General features: G+C 56.3%; 2 protein-coding genes across 6 annotated transcripts in view; one reads left to right on the forward strand and one right to left on the reverse strand.

Annotated features, from left to right (window-relative positions):
* The first annotated feature begins 255 nt into the window (after positions 1–255).
* Positions 256–8238, forward strand: RPL19 (ribosomal protein L19). Its single transcript, XM_085561823.1, has 6 exons — positions 256–283; positions 2367–2473; positions 3559–3681; positions 5375–5495; positions 6028–6138; positions 8026–8238. Exons 1-6 carry the CDS (start codon positions 279–281, stop codon positions 8147–8149), a joined length of 591 nt encoding a protein of 196 aa, XP_085417949.1. The 5' UTR covers positions 256–278; the 3' UTR covers positions 8150–8238.
* A 1293-nt stretch (positions 8239–9531) lies between these two features.
* The window catches only part of FBXL20 (F-box and leucine rich repeat protein 20), a 45782-nt gene continuing 34343 nt past the window's right edge, over positions 9532–20970 (reverse strand). For 4 of the 5 annotated variants that reach the window (XM_085561820.1, XM_077788306.2, XM_085561821.1 and 1 more), the window contains exons 11-15: positions 19068–19128; positions 18229–18273; positions 17215–17271; positions 15057–15269; positions 9532–12429 (exon numbers count right to left, since the gene is read on the reverse strand). In XM_085561820.1, coding sequence (XP_085417946.1) covers positions 12322–12429; positions 15057–15269; positions 17215–17271; positions 18229–18273; positions 19068–19128 — 484 coding nt within the window. In that variant the 3' untranslated portion in view covers positions 9532–12321. The other variant, XR_014950213.1, reaches the window with a different exon arrangement.

Genomic DNA, 20970 nt, shown 5'->3' on the forward strand with positions numbered 1-20970 from the left:
CCCGCCGTCCCTCCCGCCCCGCCCACTCGGACTGTACCATCCCCGCGCAGCACAGGGGAGCACCGGCCATCACCCACCCCTCTCCCACGCACCCCACGCACACCCCAACCCCACGCGCGTGCTCTAAATGATCTAAAATGATGACCTGACGTGGATTTTTTCCTTTATCTCGGCTCGGGCCGCGGCGGGGCCCGGGGCCGGGCGCGGGGGGGGGCGGTGGTACGCGCCGCGGGCGGGGGGCGGGGCCAGCGCCGCCTCTCGCCGCCGCCGCCGCCGCCATGAGGTGGGAGCGGGGCCGCGCTGCGCCTGAAGCGGGCTAAAAACGGGCTCGGGAGGCACCGGGGAGGGCTGCGGGGCGCCGGGGAAGCGTCCTCACCGCCGGGGAGTTATCCGGGCGGCGCCGCGCGGCGGCTGCGGGCGATGCGAGGGCGGCCGCCGGTCCCTCAGGCCTGCGGGGGAAAATGGCGGAGGGGCGGAAAGGCCGCGCTGAGGGGACGGGGAGGCGGGATGGGGGTGTGAAGGGGCTGGGATCGGTGCTGGGATGCGCCGCTTGGTGCGGGGTGGGGGATTTGGGGAGCTGGGGCTGGGGACGTGAGGGGGGTGGGGGGCGGGGGCAGAGTCCCTGAGGGGGGTGAGGGGTCCTGAGGAGTTCCTGAGGAGGGTGAGGGGTCCCTCAGGGGGGTGAGGGGTCCCTGAGGAGTTCCTGAGGAGGGTGAGGGGTACCTAAGGAGGGTGAGGGGTCCTGAGGAGTTCCTGATGGGGGTGAGGGGTCCCTGAGGAGGGTGAGGGGTCCCTGAGGGGGGTGAGGGGTCCTGAGGAGTTCCTGAGGGGGGTGAGGGGTTCCTGAGGGGGCTATGGGGGTCCCTGAGGAGCTGATGAGGGGTACCTAAGGAGGGTGAGGGGTCCCTGAAGGGGATGAGGGGTCCCTGAGGGGGGTGAGGGGTCCCTGAGGGGGGTGAGGGGTACCTGAGGAGCTCCTGAGGGGGCTATGGGGTCGCTGAGGAGTTTATGAGGGGTCCCTGAGGGGGATGAGGGGTCCCTGAGGGGGGTGAGGGTTCCCTGAGGAGTTCCTGAGGGGGATGAGGGTCCCTCAGGGGGGTGAGGGGTCCCTGAGGGGGCTATGGGGTCCCTGAGGGGTCCCTGATGGGGGTGAGGGGTCCCTGATGGGGGTGAGGGGTCCCTGAGGAGATCCTGAGGGGAGTGAGGGGTCCCTGAGGAGGATGAGGGGTCCCTGAGGGGGCTATGGGGTCCCTGAGGAGTTTATGAGGGGGATGAGGGGTTCCTCAGGGGGGTGAGGGGTCCCTGAGGAGATCCTGAGGGGGGTGAGGGGTCCCTGAGGGGGGTGAGGGGTTCCTGAGGAGTTCCTGAGGGGGCTATGGGGTCGCTGAGGAGTTTATGAGGGGGATGAGGGGTACCTAAGGAGGGTGAGGGGTCCCTGAGGAATTCCTGAGGGGGATGAGGGTCCCTTAGAGGGATGAGGGGTCCCTGATGGGGGTGAGGGGTCCCTGAGGAGTTCCTGATGGGGATGAGGGGTCCCTGAGGGGGGCGAGGGGTCCCTGAGGGGGGCAAGGGGTTTCTGAGGGGGCTGGGGGCTCCCTGGAGGAGGTCAGGGGTTCCTGGGGGGTTTCTGAGGGGGATGGGGGTCCCTGGGGGGACTGTGGGGTCCCTGAAGGAGCTCAGTGATCACTGTGGGATCCCTGGGGTGCCTGGGGGGTCCCTGAGGGGTGTCTGGGGTCCCTTACGGGGTTGAGGAGTCCCTGAGGGGGCTGTGGGGTGCCTGTGGGGTCCCTAAGAAGCCTGAGGGGTTTCTGGGGTCCCTGTGCGGTTTCTGGGGTCCCTGTGCGGTTTCTGGGGTCCCTGAGGGTGCTGTGGGGTCCCTGAGGGGGTTGTGAAGTTTCTGGGGTCCCTGAGGGTGCTGTGGGGTCCCTGGTGAGGCTGTGGGGTCCCTGAGGGGTCCCTAAGAAGCCTGTGGGGTTTCTGGGGTGCCTGTGGGGGTCCCTGTGGGGTCCCTGAGGGGGCTGAGGGGTGCCTGAGGGGTTTCTGGGGTCCCTGATGGGTTTCTGGGGTGCCTGAGGGGTTTCTGGGGTCCCTGAGGGGTCCCTGAGGGGTTTCTGGGGTCCCTGATGGGTTTCTGGGGTGCCTGAGGGGTTTCTGGGGTCCCTGAGGGGTCCCTGAGGGGTCCCTGAGGGGTCCCTGAGGGGGCTGAGGGGTCCCTGAGGGGTTTCTGGGGTCCCTGATGGGTTTCTGGGGTGCCTGAGGGGTTTCTGGGGTCCCTGAGGGGTCCCTGAGGGGGCTGAGGGGTCCCTGAGGGGTTTCTGGGGTCCCTGAGGGGTCCCTGGTGGCACAGCCCCCGTCCCTGTCCCCAGCATGCTCCGGCTGCAGAAGAGGCTGGCCTCCAGCGTGCTGCGCTGCGGGAAGAAGAAAGTGTGGCTGGATCCCAACGAGACCAACGAGATCGCCAACGCCAACTCCCGTGCGTGGGGGGCTCGGGGGGAGGAGGAAACGGGGCTGTGAGGGGAGGAGAACGTCTCTGAGAGGGGGAAAACGGGATTGAGAGGAGGGGAAAACACTTATGAGGGGGAAAACGGGGCTGTGAGGGGAGGAGAACGTCTCTGACAGGGGGAAAACGGGATTGAGAGGAGGGGAAAACACTTGCGAGGGGGAAAACGGGGCTGTGAGGAGAGGAGAACACTTGTGAGGGGGAAAACGGGGCTGTGAGGAGAGGAGAATGTTTCTGAGGAGGGGAAAACACTTCTGAGAGGGAAAACGGGGCTGTGAGGAGAGGAGAACTTTTCTGAGGAGGGGAGAACACTTCTGAGAGGGAAAATGGGGCTGTGAGGAGAGGAGAACACTTGTGAGGGGGAAAACGGGGCTGTGAGGAGAGGAGAACATGTCTGAGGAGGAGAGAACACTTCTGAGAGGGAAAATGGGGCTGTGAGGAGGGCAAAACGTTTTTGAGAAGGGGAGAACAGGACTGTGAAGAAGGAAAACGTGTCTGAGAGGGGGAAACAGCTGCAAGGAGGGAAAAATGTTTTTAAGAGGGGGAGAAAGGGCTGTGAGGAAGAGGGGGAAGAGAACAGAACTCTGAGGAAGGAGACAACATGGCTGTGAGGAGGGGAGAGCACTTCTGAGATGGCAGAAAGGGCTGTGAGGGAGGTGAGAGCGTTTCTGAGAGCGGAGAACAGGGCTGTGAGGAAGAGGAGGAAGAGAACAGGGCTGAGAGGAGGACACAGGGCTGTGAGGAGGGAAGGAGGAGAACCGGACTCTGAGGAAGGAGACAACAGGGCTGTGAGAGGGGAAAACATTTCTGAGAGGGGAGAAGAGGGTTGTGAGGAAGAGGAGGAGGAGGACACAGGGCTGTGAGGAGGGGAGAGCACTTTTGAGAGGGGGAGCAAGGGCTGTGAGGAAGAGGAGGACACAGGGCTGCGAGGAGGGAGAGTTAAAATCAGGGCTCTGTGGTGGGGACTGCCTTGCCTGTGGTGCTGGGTGCTTTCCGTGGTGTTGGGTGCTCTGTGCCGGGTGCCCTGGCAGCCCCAGCAGCCTCGGGTGCCTCTGCAGGGCAGCAGATCCGGAAGCTGATCAAGGATGGGCTGATCATCCGCAAGCCGGTGACGGTGCACTCGCGCGCCCGCTGCAGGAAGAACACGCTGGCCCGCAGGAAGGGCCGGCACATGGGCATCGGTGAGGGGGCTGGGGCTGCTTCCCCCTGGGAATGGGGAATGGGGGCTGCTTCCCCCTGGGAATGGGGAATGGGGGCTGCTTCCCCCTGGGAATGGGGGCTGCATCCCCCTGGGAATGGGGGCTGCATCCCCCTGGGAATGGGGGCTGCATCTCCCTGGGAATGGGGAATGGGGGCTGCTTCCCCCTGGGAATGGGGAATGGGGGCTGCTTCCCCCTGGGAATGGGGGCTGCATCCCCCTGGGAATGGGGGCTGCATCTCCCTGGGAATGGGGAATGGGGGCTGCTTCCCCCTGGGAATGGGGAATGGGGGCTGCTTCCCCCTGGGAATGGGGGCTGCTTCCCCCTGGGAATGGGGACTGGGGGCTGCTTCCCCCTGGGAATGGGGAATGGGGGCTGCATCCCCCTGGGAATGGGGGATTGAGGGCTGCTTCCCCCTGGGAACAGGCACTGGGGGCTGCATCCCCCTGGGAACGGGAATTCCCGTCAGGGAGTGCTGCTTCCTCCTGGGAATGGGCACTGGGGGCTGCTTCCCCCTGGAAATGGGGGAATTACACCAGGGAGTGCTGCATCCCCCTGGGAATGGGGAATGGAGTGCTGCTTCCCTCTGGGAATGGGGAATGGAGTGCTGCTTCCCCCTGGGAATGGGGAATGGAGTGCTGCATCCCCCTGGGAATGGGGAATGGAGTGCTGCATCCCCCTGGGAATGGGGAATGGAGTGCTGCATCCCCTGGGAACGGGGAATGGAGTGCTGCTTCCCCCTGGGAATGGGGAATGGAGTGCTGCTTCCCCCTGGGAATGGGGAATGGAGTGCTGCTTCCCCCTGGGAATGGGGAATGGAGTGCTGCTTCCCCCTGGGAATGGGGAATGGGGGCTGCTTCCCCCTGGGAATGGAGGAATTCCCATCAGGGTGTGCTGCTTCCCCCTGGGAATGGGGAATGGGGGCTGCTTCCCCCTGGGAATGGGGAAATTCCCATCAGGGAATGCTGCATCCCCCTGGGAATTGGGAATGGAGTGCTGCTTCCTCCTGGGAATGGGGGAATCACGCCAAGGAGTGCTGGATCCCCAGGGAATGGGGGAATTTAGTGCTGCATTCTCTTGGTAATGGGGGAGTGCAGTGCTGCATTTTCCTGGAAATGGGAGAACTGAGGGCTGGATCCCTTGGGAACAGGGAAATCACACCAGGGAGTGCTGCATCCCCCTGGGAATGGGGAATGGAGTGCTGCATCCCCCTGGGAATGGGGAAATCACACCAGGGAGTGCTGCATCCCCCTGGGAATGGGGAATGGAGTGCTGCATCCCCCTGGGAATGGGGAAATCACACCAGGGAGTGCTGCATCCCCTGGGAATGGGGAATGGAGTGCTGCATCCCCCTGGGAATGGGGAAATCACACCAGGGAGTGCTGCATCCCCCTGGGAATGGGGAATGGAATGCTGCATCCCCCTGGGAATGGGGAAATCACACCAGGGAGTGCTGCATCCCCCTGGGAACGGGGAATGGAGTGCTGCATCCCCTGGGAACGGGGACATTCCCCACCCCGTCCCCCTGGGGCGTCCCTCCCGGGTTCGGTGACCGGAGCCCCTGGGCTGTGTCGGGGCCGGTTCCTTGGGCTGCGGGGAGGGTGGGAAGCCCTGGGACGGGTGTGGGGCTGAGCTGGCCGAGCCGGGGCTGGCTCTGAGCCCGCTCCCGCTCCAGGCAAGAGGAAGGGCACGGCCAACGCCCGCATGCCCGAGAAGGTCACCTGGATGCGGCGCATGCGGATCCTGCGGCGGCTGCTGCGGCGCTACCGCGAGTCCAAGAAGATCGACCGCCACATGTGAGTGTGCCCTGCCCGGGGCCGAGCTCTGCTGCCCTGGGCAACCCGAGCCATGCCCTGGGCAACCCGGGCCATGCCCTGGGCGACTCCAGCCATGCCCTGGGCGACTCCAGCCATGCCCTGGGCAACCTGGGCCATGCCCTGGGCAACCCGAGCCATGCCCTGGGCAACCCGGGCCATGCCCTGGGTGACCCCGGCCATGCCCTGGGTGACCCTGGCCATTCCCAGCCCTCCCTGGCCATTCCCAGCCTCAGGAAGGTGAGTTAGGTTTAGGCACAGCACAGGACCAGTCTTCCCAGTATAGACCAGTTCTCCCAGTATAGGTCAGACAGGTCCCTGGACAGGTCCAGTTCTCCCAGCAAGGGCTGGGATGAGCCTGGAATCCTCGGCCCTGTGCTCCCCACGCTGCCAGCGGGGTGGGGACATCCCTGTATCCCATCCCAGTGCTCCCAGTCCATCCCAGCCCAGTGCTCCCAGTCCATCCCAGTTCCCTCCCAGTTCCCTCCCAGTCCATCCCAGTGCTCCCCCGCAGGTACCACAGCCTGTACCTGAAGGTCAAGGGCAACGTGTTCAAGAACAAGCGGATCCTGATGGAGCACATCCACAAGCTGAAGGCCGACAAGGCCCGCAAGAAGCTCCTGGCGTGAGTGGGCAGGGAAAATCCCCCGGGATCATTCCAGAGGGACTCCGGGAGGGATCCAGACCTAGCGGGGAAACCTGGGGATCTGTGTTTCACCCAGGGAAATGGGAAATCCCTGAGCTGGGAAGTGGGAAAGGCCTGACTGAGGTGGGAACTGGGAAATCCTGGAACTCCCCGAGGTGGGAAATTGGGAAAGGCCTGACTGAGGTGGGAACTGGGTAATCCTGGAAATCCCCAAGGTAGGAAATGGGAAATCCCTGAGGTAGGAAATGGGAAATCCTGGAAATCCCTGAGGTGGGAAATTGGGAAAGGCCTGACTGAGGTGTGGGAAAGGGAAATCCTGGAAATCCCTGAGGTGGGAAATGAGAAATCGCTGAGGTGGGAACTGGGAAATCCTGGAAATCCCCGAGGTGGGAAATGAGAAATCCCTGAGGTTGAAAATGAGAAATCCTGGAAATCCTTGAGCTGGGAAATGGGAAATGGAACGGGGAAATCCCTGACTGAGGTGGGAAATGGGAAATCCGTAAGATGGGGAATCCTGAAGATCCGCGAGGTTGGAAATGAGAAATCCCCGAGGTGGGAGCTGGGAAATCCTTGAGGTGGAAACTGGGAAATCCTGGAAATTCCCGAGGTGGGAACTGGGAAATCCCTGCCCAGCTGCTGGGTCGGGTGAATGATCAACCAGGGCAGGGGCGGGATTGCAAAATCCCCCGGTGTCCTTGGGGTGGGGAAAAGCTGAATTTTCTCTCTCTGGGATCACACATGACCCCCCAAAAAAAAACCAGAGCTGCTTGGCATGAAGGGATGGAAACCCCCGGGACCCTGCGGGGTCTGCGGCAGCGCTGGGGTGGGACGGGACAGAGCTGGGACAGAGCTGGGGCTGGGCTGGGACAGAGCTGGGACAGAGCTGGGACAGAGCCGGGACAGAGCTGGGACAGAGCTGGGACAGAGCTGGGATAGAGCTGGGACAGAGCTGGGACAGAGCTGGGACAGAGCTGGGACAGAGCTGGGATAGAGCTGGGACAGAGCTGGGGCTGGGCTGGGACAGAGCCGGGACAGAGCCGGGACAGAGCCGGGACAGAGCTGGGACAGAGCTGGGACAGAGCTGGGACAGAGCCGGGACAGAGCTGGGACAGAGCTGGGACAGAGCCGGGACAGAGCCGGGACAGAGCCGGGACAGAGCCGGGACAGAGCTGGGACAGAGCTGGGGCTGGGCTGGGACAGAGCTGGGACAGAGCCGGGACAGAGCTGGGACAGAGCTGGGGCTGGGCTGGGACAGAGCCGGGACAGAGCCGGGACAGAGCCGGGACAGAGCTGGGGCTGGGCTGGGACAGAGCCGGGACAGAGCCGGGACAGAGCCGGGACAGAGCTGGGGCTGGGCCGGGACAGAGCCAGGACAGAGCCGGGACAGAGCTGGGACAGAGCTGGGACAGAGCTGGGACAGAGCCAGGACAGAGCCGGGACAGAGCTGGGATAGAGCTGGGATAGAGCTGGGGCTGTGCTGGGGCTGCTCCAACCCCAGTCCTTCCTCACCCCAGGGGCTGGGGCAGAGCTGGGGCTGGGCCAGGGATTCTCTCGGACCGGGGATTCCCTCGGGGCCGGGGATTCTCTCCGGTTCGGGAATTCTCTCGGGTTCGGGAATTCTCTCGGGGCCGGGGATTCCCTCGGGCCGGGGATTCCCTCGGGCCGGGGATTCCCTCGGGGCCGGGGATTCCCTTGGATTCTCTCGGACCGGGGATTCTCTCGGGCCGGGGATTCTCTCGGGCCGGGGATTCTCTCCAGCCGGGCCGGGGATTCCCTCGGGGCCGGGGATTCCCTCGGATTCTCTCGGACCGGGGATTCCCTCGGGGCGCTCCCAGCCCGGTCCCTCCTCACGGCCCCACCCCGCAGGGACCAGGCCGAGGCGCGGCGCTCCAAGACCAAGGAGGCGCGGAAGCGGCGCGAGGAGCGGCTGCAGGCCAAGAAGGAGGAGATCATCAAAACCCTGTCCAAGGAGGAGGAGGCCAAGAAGTGACCGACATCAAAACCCTCTCCCGAGGAGGAGCGACCGCGGGCTGTCCGAGCGGGTCCCATCCCCGGGATCCAATAAAGCATCCCGGGAAATTCCCGAGTCTTGTGTCTGTGGGAGGGAATTTCTGCCAGGAATTCGGTGTGGGGCCCTTCCCCACAGCCCCTGAGCCCCCCTGAGGGGCTGGGGGAGGTTTGGGGGGGCTGGGGGAGGTTTTGGGGGGCTCAGCACCCCACAGAGGGGACGGACCCCGGGCTGGGGCTCACGGCAGGGAACCCCAGGACAGACAGACGGACACGGCCTGGGGGAGCTCTGCCCCTGCCCTGGGGGGTTCAGTGAGCTGAGGAGGGACCCCCACCCCAAAATGGGGCTGAGGGTCCCCCCCCACCCCTGAAATGGGGCTGAGACCCCCCAAATGTGTGACCCCCCCCAATGTGTGTCCCCCCCAGTGTCACATCCCAGTGTCACCATGGGGGTGGGGGGACAACACCCATAGACCCCCCCCAAATCTGACCACCCCAGCACCCACCACCCTTAACCCCTGGGGGCTCTGCCAGCGCCCTTTGCCCAAAAAGAGCCGGAATTGAAGGGGTTAAAGGGGGGGGGGGTGGGGAAACTGAGGCACGGGGCTCAGGTGTGCTCTTTGTGGGCACTGAGCTCTGCTGCCCTCAGCCAGCAGCTCCCACCCGGGAAAATCCCAGGAAAGGACAAACCTGGGAGCATCCCGGGCTACGGGAGGAGTCCCTGGATGAGCTCTCAGGTCCTTCCAGCCAAAACCATTCCCAAATCCGTGGAAACACTCGGAGCTCCCAGGTCCCTCCAGCCAAAACCATTCCCAAATCCATGGACACACTCAGAGCTCCAAGGTTTTTCCAGCCCAAACCATTCCTGAATCCATGGACACACTCAGAGCTCCAAGGTTCTTCCAGCCCAAACCATTCCCGAATCCATGGAAACACTCGGAGCTCCCAGGTCCTTCCAGCCCAAACCATTCCCAAATCCATGGAAACACTCGGAGCTCCCAGGTCCTTCCAGCCCAAACCATTCCCAAATCCATGGACACAGAGCTCCAAGGTTCTTCCATCCAAACCATTCCCGAATCCATGGAAACACTCGGAGCTCCCAGGTCCTTCCAGCCCAAACCATTCCCAAATCCATGGACACAGAGCTCCAAGGTTCTTCCATCCAAACCATTCCCAAATCCATGGACACACTCAGAGCTCCAAGGTTCTTCCATCCAAACCATTCCCAAATCCATGGACACACTCAGAGCTCCAAGGTTCTTCCATCCAAACCATTCCCAAATCCATGGAAACACTCGGAGCTCCCCCATCAGGAGCTGCCCCGTGGATTTTCCTCCCCCAAGCGACTCCCCTGGCAGACACGGCTTGGAAAATGGTGTTTATTGGTATTTATAAATATAAACATCAGGAAGAGTCCATTTGAAGACGGATAATTGACTTAAAAGGACACTGCCGAGAAGTTTGAGCTACCTTAATGCTGTCACCCTGGTCTGCAAACAGAAAATAAAATTGCTTTGGGTTCTGCGTCCCGGAGTTTTCCCTGGAAAACTCGGCTCTGGTACAAAGGGATCAGCCAGCCAACCGCGCCCCGGCTCCCAAACCCCGCTCCTCGCTCTGCCCTGCCGCGGTAGAAGTGAACAAAAGTGGTTTTATTTTGATTTTCCCAGCGTTGTGCAAATCTCTGTGATTGCCGGGTGACCCGTCCAGCCCGCCGCCGCCCTGAAACCTGGAGCAAGTTCTGGGAAACCACGGAGAGGGGCGGAATCCGCGGCGCTACGGAGGATTTGAATAAATAGGAGGGGTGAAAAGATGGAAAGCCACCTACGGGAGGGCATCAACAGCATCCTTGGAGCCACGGCAGCCCGGAGTCACCCCGAGCACAAAATTGGGGGGCTGGGGGAGATGAGGGGGGTGCAGCTCCAGGGGACCCTCCTGCTGGGAACAGCGAATTATCCTTGGGATTCCTGACGGGAAAACCCCAAATCCAGCCCCTAAAGCAGCTGCTCTTTCCCCGCCAGGAGATTCCTCATGAGGGAGGGAACGAGGGACGCCGGCCCTGCCCCGCTCTGACCCCCGAAACCCTCGGGATCTGCCCAGCAGCTCCTGGAATTCCGTCAGGCCGGGCTCCCCTGTGCTGATTTCGCCTGAAACGTCCCCAAAAAAGCAGCCAACGTCCCCCCCCGGGCCGGGCCTGGCGCGTGCGGAGCCCACCCCGGGACTCCACACGTACCTGAGGAGGGTGGGGAGGTGAGGAAGGGTCCTCAGGGGGGTGAGGGGGGATCCCAGCCCTGCTCCGACAGCGAATCCCGAATTCTTCATCAGGGCAAGGAGCAAAAGCTTTGCTTTTCCTCGCGGGGAGGACGGAGGGAAGGGACAGCAGGAGGGAGCTCATCCTTTAAAGTGTCTCCCCGTGCTGAGAATTACGGATTTGGGTGGACGTTATTGCCTGGATGGAGAATTGTATCCTTGTCGTTGGGATAAAACCTGGATCTGGGGGTAAATTTGGACACCCTGACGGCGCCCGGCGCTCCTGCAAGACCTTCCTGACAGCACACCACGGGTTCAGGCTTCTCCTGGGAGAAAAAACAAATCCCTACGGATTTGTGGCTTCGGGCTGGGAAATCTCGAGGAACGACTGAATTGGGGGGAAAAAAATTGGAAAAAAAAACTAAAAAAGGAAAAAAAAAAAGGAAAAAATCGGGATTTGGGGAGGGTAAAATATGTGGCATTAGGAATTCCGAGCTCTATCGCAACAATCTGGGAAGAATCTGAGCTGGATGCCATGGACACAGGGAAGAGGAGCCTCCGTGTGAGCGTGCTCAGGTGGGAGCAGGGAAGCACAGGGGAAGCCTGGGGAAATCCGGGATCCCAGGGAAATCCTGGAGCACAGGGAAATCTGGGATCCCAGGGAAATCCTGGAGCTCAGGGAAATCCTGGAGCACAGGGAAATCCGGGATCTCAGGAAAATTCTGGAGCTCAGGGAAATCCTGAAGCACAGGGAAATCTGGGATCCCAGGGAAATCCGGGATCTCAGGAAAATTCTGGAGCACAGGGAAATCCTGGAGCACAGGGAAATCCTGGAGCACAGGGAAATCCGGGATCTCAGGGACATCCTGGAGCTCAGGGAAATCCCAGATCCCAGGGACATCCGGGATCCCAGGTACATCCCAGATCCCAGGGAAATCCTGAACCAGAGGGAACTCTGGGATCCCAGATACATCCTGGACCAGAGGGAAATCTGGGATCTCAGGGAAATCCAGGATCCCAGGGAAATCCTGGACCACAGGTAACTCCAGGATCCCAGGTACATCCTAGAGCTCATGGAAATCCAGGATCCCGGGGAAATCCGGGATCCCAGGTACATCCTAGAGCTGATGGAAATCCTGGATCTCAGGGAAATCCCTTTCCAGAGGGAAATCTGGGATCCCAGGGAAATCCAAGATCCCAGTTACATCCCAGATCCCAGGTACATCCCAGACCCCAAGGATATCCCAGATTCCAGGGAAATCCGGGATCCCAGGCACATCCTGGCTCAGCACTGCTGCTCCATTCCCTCCGGGACAAACGCTCACGGAGCTCGCTGGGGCGTTCGGGTTCTTTGGGATTTTCCCTTCCGCGCAACGGGCTCCAAGGAAAACGCGTCCCTCTCCTCTCCCAAGGACCTCTGCTCCTTTTCCAACCCCGCCCGCAGCACCCTCCAGGCTGGGACCCCTCCCCTGCTCCCCGTGGGGCATTCCCAGCGGGAAGGGTTGGGCTGCATCCCGCCGGGATCACGGCGGGGACGCGCGGGGGGCGCCCCGGCCCCGCTCACCGGCCCCGGCAGACGAGGCTGGGGTGGCTTCCCCGCGGATCCGGAGCGCCCAGAGCACCCGGCGTGCCTGGAGCACCCAGAGCACCCAGAGCACCCGGAGCACCCGGCGTGTCCGGAGCACCCAGAGCACCCAGAGCGCCCGGCGTGTCCGGAGCGCCCGGCGTGTCCGGAGCACCCGGCGTGTCCGGAGCACCCAGAGCACCCAGAGCGCCCGGAGCACCCAGAGCACCCGGAGCACCCGGCGTGCCTGGAGCACCCGGAGCACCCGGCGTGTCCGGAGCACCCGGCGTGTCCGGAGCGCCCGGAGCACCCGGCGTGCCCGGCGTTCCGGGGCGGCGCCACTGTCATAGGATGATGCAGCATCTGCAGAAGCGCTGCCGGCTGCCGCCCACCGAGGGCGGAGGGGTCACCGGGGCGAAGTAAGCGTGGACTTTGATGTTGGGCAGGTGGGTCTGGAACGGGAAACACCGGGCGGGAATCAGGGACACGGCCCCGAGGGACGGCGCCGGGAGCAGCCACGAGCGGCGCCCGGCATGGGAATGTGGCTCCCTGACCGGGAATTGGGGAATCCCCAGGGAATGAGGTTCCCTGATCAGGAATTGGGGAATCCCCAGGGAATGAGGCTCCTCCGGTGTATTAATTAGGAATTGGTGGAATCCCCAGGGAATGAGGCTCCCTGATCGGGAATTGGGGAATCCCCAGGGAATGAGGCTCCTCCCATGTATTAATTGGGAATTGGGGAATCACCAGGGAATGAGGCTCCCTGACCGGGAATGGGGGAATCCCCAGGGAATGAGGCTCCTCCCATGTCATTAATTGGGAATTAATTGGTGGAATCCCCAAGGAATATGGCTCCCTGATCAGGAATTGGGGAATCCCCAGGGAACAAGGCTCCTCCCATGTATTAATTAGGAATTAATTGGTGGAATCCCCAGGGAATGAGGCTCTCTGATCAAGAATTGGGGGAATCCCCAGGGAATGAGGTTCCCTGATCGGGAATTGGGGAATCCCCAGGGAATGAGGCTCCCTGATCAAGAATTGGGGGAATCCCCAGGGAATGAGGCTCCCTGATCAGGAATTGGGGAATCCCCAGGGAATGAGGTTCCCTGATCGGGAATTGGGGGAATCCCCAGGGAATGAGGCTCCCTGATCGGGAATTGGGGAATCCCCAGGGAATGAGGTTCCTCCGGTGTATTAATTAGGAATTGGTGGAATCCCCAGGGAATGAGGCTCCTCCGGTGTATTAATTAGGAATTGGTGGAATCCCCAGGGAATGAGGCTCCCTGATCGGGAATTGGGGAATCCCCAGGGAATGAGGCTCCTCCCATGTATTAATTGGGAATTGGGGAATCCCCAGGGAATGAGGCTCCCTGATCGGGAATTGGGGAATCCCCAGGGAATGAGGCTCCTCCGGTGTATTAATTAGGAATTGGTGGAATCCCCAGGGAATGAGGCTCCCTGATCGGGAATTGGGGAATCCCCAGGGAATGAGGCTCCCTGATCGGGAATTGGGGGAATCCCCAGGGAACGAGGCTCCTCCCCTGCCATTAATTGGGAATTAATTGGTGGAATCCCCAGGGAATGAGGCTCCTCCCGTGTCATTAATCCAGAACTGGTGGAATCCCCATTGTTGGGCAAGGTTGGATGGGGTTTGGAGCAGTTTGGGATAGTGGAAGGTCTCTGCCCTTCCAGCCCTGGATGGGCTTTGCCAACCCAAACCACGCCAAAATTCCGTAATTTTACGGTGTCACTTTATAGATCCGTATTCTCCTGGCAGAGAACACGTCACCATTGCTCGTGTTTTACCCCTCAGGAGGGGACACTGGGCAGAAATTCCTTCCTGCCAGGGGGTGAGGCCCTGGCACAGGTGCCCAGGGAAGTTGTGGTGCCCCTGGATCCCTGGCAGTGTCCAAGGATATCCAACCCAAGCCATTCCACCTTTCCGTGACTCCAAATCCACCGCGGAGGGTTCTCACAAATCTTTTGAGCACGAGCAGCAGGGGATGGGAGCTCTGCCAGCTCAGCCCTCCCGATGGATAAACCTCCCCATCCCAGTTCTTCCCGATGGATAAACCTCCCCATCCCAGTTCTTCCCGATGGATAAACCTCCCCATCCCAGTTCTTCCCGATGGATAAACCTCCCCATCCCAGTTCTTCCCGATGGATAAACCTCCCCATCCCAGTTCTTCCCGATGGATAAACTTCCCCATCCCAGTTCTTCCCGATGGATAAACCTCCCCATCCCAGTTCTTCCCGATGGATAAACCTCCCCATCCCAGTTCTTCCCGATGGATAAACCTCCCCATCCCAGTTCTTCCCGATGGATAAACCTTCCTGATCCCAGCTCCTCCCTCCTCCCTATGGATAAACCTCCTGATTCCAGTTCCTCTCTATGGATAAACCCTCTTGATCCCAGCTCCTCCTCATGGACAAACCCTCCCCATCCCAGTTCCTCCATAGGATAAACTCTCCCAATCCCAGCTCCTCCCTGTGGATAAACCCAATTCCAGCTCCTCCCTATGGACAAACCCTCCCCATCCCAACTCCTCCTCACAGGCAAACCCAATCCCAGCTCCTCCCTATGGATAAACCCAATTCCAGCTCCTCCCTGTGGATAAACCCAATCCCAGCTCCTCCCTATGGATAAACCCAATTCCAGCTCCTCCCTGTGGATAAACCCAATCCCAGCTCCTCCCTATGGATAAATCCTCCCCATCCCAGCTCCTCCTCAAGGACAAACCCTCCAGATCCCAGCTCCTCCTTAGGCCCATCCCAGCTCCTCCCTGTGGACAAACCCTCCTGATCCCAGCTCCTCCCTATGGATAAACCCTCCTGATCCCAGCTCCTCCCTATGGATAAACCCTCCCCATCCCAGCTCCTCCCTATGGACAAACCCTCCAGATCCCAGCTCCTCCCTATGGATAAACCCTCCCCATCCCAGCTCATCCCTATGGACAAACCCTCCTGGATCCCAGCTCCTCCCTATGGATAAACCCTCCTGGATCCCAGCTCCTCCCTATGGACAAACCCTCCTGGATCCCAGCTCCTCCCGACCCCATCTCCTCGGGGTCCTGCTCACCCTGAGTCTCTTGATCCCGGCCCGTGTGATCTGCTGGCAGTCGTACAGTTCTATCCTCTCCAGGCTGTGGCAGCTCTTGAGGTGCTCCAGGGAGGCGTCGGTGATCAGGGGGCAGTTGTCCAGCTCGATCACCTCCAGGCGGTCGTGGGCGCAGGCGCCGTTGCCCAGGTGTCGGATCCCGTCGTCCGTGATCAGCTCGCAGTGGGATAAACTCTGTCCCCAAACAGAGGGGTTAAACCTGTGGGACCCCAGGGCTTCCCTCTGGCTGGCCCGGGACCCCCCTGGGCAGAGCCCCCAGAGACACTGGCTGTGATCTCTGTTCTTGGAAAAGAGTTTTCAATCCTACAGGATCAATTACCAGCTCTGAGTGTTTGATATAACTAACAATTAAGTGTGGCACGGGCGCAAAAGTAAAATTTTAGGGTTCTAGATTAGGGGTCCAAAGGGGAGAAGATGGAGGAGATTTGGCCTGTCCTGTCCTTTTTCTTCATGCCCTCCATGTTTCACTGTAGTTACAAGCTCTGAGTGTTTGATATCAGTAATAATTAAGTGTGGCACGGGTGCAAAAGTAAAATTTTAGGGTTCTAGATAAGGGTTCCAAAGGGGACAAGATGCAGGAAATTGGGTGTGTCTGGTCTCTGTCCATAGAAAAGAGTTTTCAGTCTTACAGGATCAATTACCAGCTCTGAGTGTTTGATACAAATAATAATTAAGTGTGGCACAGGTGCAAAAATAAAATTTTAGGATTCTAGATGAGGGGTCCAAAGGGGACAAGCTGGAGGAAATTGGGTGTGCCTTGTCCTTTTTCTCCTTCTTCATGCCCTCCATGTCTCACTGTGGTGTTGGCATTTTTCTGTTGGTTCAGGCTGGGGACACACTGTCCAACGTAGGTGACAGATATTGGCACGTTATTGTAAATCCAGCCCAGGGAGTTTCTGGTGTATAATGTCTGCAACATCCCACTGAGGGATGTTACAATTTAAAATAAATTTACAATTTATATTGTAAATCCAGCCCAGGGAGTTTCTGGTATTTAATGTTTGTCACATCCCACTGAGGGATGTTACAATTTAAAATAAATTTACAATTTATATTGTAAATCCAGCCCAGGGAAATTCTGGTATTTAATGTTTGTCACATCCCACTGAGGGCAGAGCTGCAGCAGGGCAGCAGAACATGTTGGAGATAAACAGAATAAACAACCTTGAAACCAGCACAGATGAATTATGACTTCTCCTTTGGCAATGGGGCAGAAAGACAGAATTTCTACAATCTGGGAATCATCAACACCTCAGATTCCGACAAAACCCAGCTCCTGACAGCCCAAAATCCTGCCAGAGCCTCGCTGGGGGTGGAGGTTGGTGGGGTTGGGTTTGCTCCTAGCGCTGGAGGCACGGGGTGGTTTCTGAGGATGTGATTCCAGCTCCAACTTTCCAGCTGGAGGAGGAAAATTCCTCCCTGGCACAGCGTGCCCCGAGTTCTGTGGCTGCCCCCAAATCCCTCAAGTGCTCAAGGCCGGGCTGGGTTTGGCTCTGGGCACCTGGGCAGAGTGGAAGGTGTCCGTGCCCACGGGAACAGGAGGATCTTTGGGATCTCTTCCATGGGAATGCAGCTCTGCAGGGATGAGAACTCACCTTTGGGACAGCCGTGGCCTCACCCACCGCGGGAAGGGCCCTGGATCCAAGAAGCAGCAGGAATACAGGAATCCCCCCCACCCCCATGTGGATTTTTTGGGGGGGATTCACCTGGAAAGTCCTCGAGGAGGAAGCAGGGCCTGAGCCAGGAGCTGGAATTGCCTTTCCTGAGGGATGACCATGCTGCAGAAGCCACATTCCCACACCCCTCAGGACACCCAGGGGTGACAGAGACCAAATCCCCGGAGATTCAGCCCCAAAAGGAACGTGGCTTCCCGGAGGCACCGAGCATTCCAGCTCCTGGCTGTCCCCTCCCACGGACAGATCCCACTTGGAATTCTGCTCCTGGGAGAATCCCCACAACCCTTCCCCTGCGGGGATTGCTGGGAGCAGCAGGGGAGGGACAAGAGGTTCCTCAGGGCTCAGGTTTCCAGCAGAATTCTTCCAAGTGTGAAGTCAGGGAGTGTTTAAAATCCGTTTGTTTGGAGAAAGGAAATGCTGGAAGTGCCCCTTGGAATACTCACCAGGACCTGCAGCCGTGGACAGTGTATGGAAAGCTGGATTAGTGTGCTGTCTGTAATCTGGAAAAGAGGGGAAAATCCTTTTTATGGTGGTGCTGGGCACAAGGATTTGGGGTTTTTTAACTCTCCTACCAAAGCAAAACTGCAGGATTTTCCTTAATCCGTGAGATTTCCCCACAGGAATCCACTTGGATTTTCCACCACGGAATCCATGGTGATTTTCCACCATGGAAATCACCTCCTGCCCTTGCAGAACTGGGATGCAGAGGCATCACTGGATTTTAAAAATTTTTAAAATTCCTTAAGGAGTTGAAATCAGCTCCTAAATTTCTCCCAAATGTGCCATGGTGATTTTCCACCATGGAAATCACCTCCTGCCCTTGCAGAACTGGGATGCAGAGGCATCACTGGATTTTTTTAAATTTTTAAAGAAGCTTTGCTTCTTCCTTTTAAGGGTTAATTCCCAATCCTTTCCTGCCTGGGCTGGTGACATTCCCTCTTTATATCCCAAATTTCTGCCCAGAAGTGCAGGATGGGTCCAGGAATCACAATCCCATTCCCTTTGTCTCAGGCTCAATCCATTTCCAATCTACTCTTGTTTTTTTTATGGAATTTTGGGTCAATTCCACCCTTTTTCCCTGTAAATTTTAATTCCCCCAGAATCATTGCTGCTTCACGATTTTCCCCATGGTTTTCCAAATCGGGGGAAACTCCCGTTATTTTTAGCAAAATAAATTTTTTTCCTCTGGGATTTTCCCTCAAAAATCTGGGATTTTCCTCTCACAAATCCATTATTTGACTCAGGATCTCTCGCTCTTAAATATTTCTGATTTCCAGCGCAGTTCCCATGGAATCCAAAGCAAGGATAAAACCTCATTCCCAACATTTTCCTCTCCAAATCCAGCCACTCTCCCCACTCAGGATTCCACAAAAAGTTCTGATTTGGAGAAAATCTCTTGATTTCCCACCAATTTTCCACATTTCTGCAAGAGAAACAGCCTGAGGTGGCATTCCTACCTGGACACACTCTTCCAGATCCATTTTTTCAAGCTCATGGCAATTCTAGGAATAAAGAGAATTCCAAACATCCGGGGGGAGTGTAAAGTGCAGACAGCAAATATAAATATAAACCCATTAAAAATTTAAATATAATAAATAGAAATATATTACAAATACGAAGATAAATAGTATATTAAATTGAAATAATATAAATACAAACACAGAAACAGTATCATCAAAGAAATAGAAATAGAAATAGAAATAGAAATAGAAATAGAAATAGAAATAGAAATAGAAATAGAAATAGAAATAGAAATAGAAATAGAAATAGAAATAGAAATAGAAATAGAAACATAACTATAACTATAAGTAAATATAAATATAAATATAAATATAAATATAAATATAAATATAAATATAAATATAAATATAAATATAAATATAAATAATATAAATATAAATAAATATACCACCACAAAGATAGTTTGCTTTAAAAATTAAGGGATTTCTCAAAGAGATATCACTACTGGAAGGAAAGTTTGCTGCTTCTTTCTGAAGGAAAATAAAGGAAATTTCACTCATTTAAGGGTTTTTTTAATCATGGAGAGTAAAGGGAGTTCCATTTAGACAAAACCAGTGAAGTTTATAACTAAAATATTTAACATTTCCTGTGGTTTGGCTGCAAATCCTCCCAGGCGTGCGAGCCAGAACGATGCCAAATCTCCCATAAAACCAAATTTTTGGACTTTTAAGCTTCCACCCAAAATTCAGAGTGTTCCCAAACCTCGTGGGTGATTTTTTGTATTTTTTGGCCACGAAAAGGAAGGAGAAGCAGGAGGGGAAGGAGGAGCTCTTACCCTGGCCAGGGTGGTGAAGCCCACGTCGGTCAGCTGGGAACATCTGGCCACTTCCAATATTCTGCAGGACACAAGGAAAAAAGCGTGGTGGAGCCCCAAAATGTCCCAAAAAATTAAGATTTTTTAAATTTGGAATGACCTCAGGAGATCCCTGCAGTGCAAGGAGAGCAGCAGGGGACACGGGAATGTCCCCAGCCAGGGTCACCAGGGGAGGAATTCTCATCTTGGAGTTTTGGATGCTGAGAATTTTAAAGTTTCTGAGAGATTCTGACTCCCAGGATTTGACCTGAGGCTGTGCAGAAAGATTCAAAAATTAATTAGCAGCACGGCGATTATGGGTGTGGAGTTGGTGAGGAGCGTGCAACAGCACAGGGTGGAAAAATTGAGAGTTTGGGGTTTAGAATATAGAAATAAATTTGGGGTGAGATGGAGGTTTTAGGTTGTTCTTCTTCAAATTCTTCTTCCTTCTCCTCCAGGGGTTTGGGTGGTGTGTTGGAACTGGACAGGAAAGCCCACAGTGCAGGTTTGAGTGGTCAGTTATTGGGTTAAAAGTGAAAATAATTGATTTCTTAATTGGGTAATTTAGCCTTAAAATACCTTGGAACAAGAGCCAGTTGGGCATTTTGTGCCTTGCTAGTGAGAGACTGCAGAACTGATAAGGAACAATAAACACCCGAGTTTGAACACAAAATTCCTGGATTAGGTTGGGAATTACAGCTCAAAATATTGGAAATGTTTAACAAAATGAAAAGGAACAATAAACACCTGAGTCTGAACACAAAATTCCTGCCTTAGGTTGGGAATTACAGCTCAAAATATTGAAAATGTTTAACATGCTGATAAAAAGCAACAAAAACCCGAGTTTTAATGCAAAATTCCTGCCTTGGGTTGGGAATTACAGCTCAAAATATTGGAAATGTTTAACAAACTGAAAAGGAACAAACACCTGAGTCTGAACACAAAATTCCTGCTTTAGGTTGGGAATTACAGCTCAAAATATTGGAAATTATTTAACACGCTGATAAAAAGCAACAAAAACCCGAGTTTTAACACAAAATTCCTGCTTTAGGTTGGGAATTACAGCTCAAAATATTGGAAATGTTTAACAAAATGATAAGGAACAATAAAAACCCGAGTTTGAACACAAACCATCCTCTCGAGTGCCTCAACCCCAGCCCTGACAGAGATAAAATCCAAAAACTGCCATTCCTCCTCTGGAATTTGGGGTGGGATTTATCCTGGTTGAGTTTCTGCACCTCTGGAAAGGTTCACCCAATCCCAAAATTTTCTTTTGATGGATACACATGGAGATAACAGTGTGGGAACCATGCTGGGAGCTCGTTTAAACCCCAAGAATTTGGGGCCAACCTAAAAATCACAACCACCTTGTTCCTAAAAAACAACTCGGGGACTAAAAGCTTAGGGATAAAAACTGGGAAAAAAGCTCAGGGATAAAAACTGAAGGAAAAAAGCTCAGGGATAAAAACTGGGGAAAAAAGCTCAGGGATAAAAACTGGGGAAAAAAGCTCAGGGGTAAAAACTGGGGAAAAAGCTCAGGGATAAAAACTGAGGGAAAAAAGCTCAGGGATAAAAACTGGGGAAAAAGGCTGAGGGATAAAAACTGGGAAAAAAGCTCAGGGATAAAAACTGGGAAAAATAAGCTCAGGGATAAAAACTGGGAAAATTTTTGGGGGTGAAATGCTGGGAGAACTCACCGGAGGTTCAGGGATAAAAACTGGGGAAAAAATAAGCTCAGGGATAAAAATGGGAAACATTTGGGGGTGAAATGGTGGGAGAACTCACTGGAGGCTCAGGGATAAAAACTGGGGAAAAATAAGCTCAGGAATAAAAACTGGGGAAAAATAAGCTCAGGGATAAAACCTGGGGAAACTTTAGGGGGTGA

This window comes from Lonchura striata, chromosome 27 (genome assembly GCF_050655825.1).
Source record: "Lonchura striata isolate lonStrDom1 chromosome 27, ASM5065582v1, whole genome shotgun sequence".
NCBI classification, from domain to species: Eukaryota; Metazoa; Chordata; class Aves; order Passeriformes; family Estrildidae; genus Lonchura; species Lonchura striata.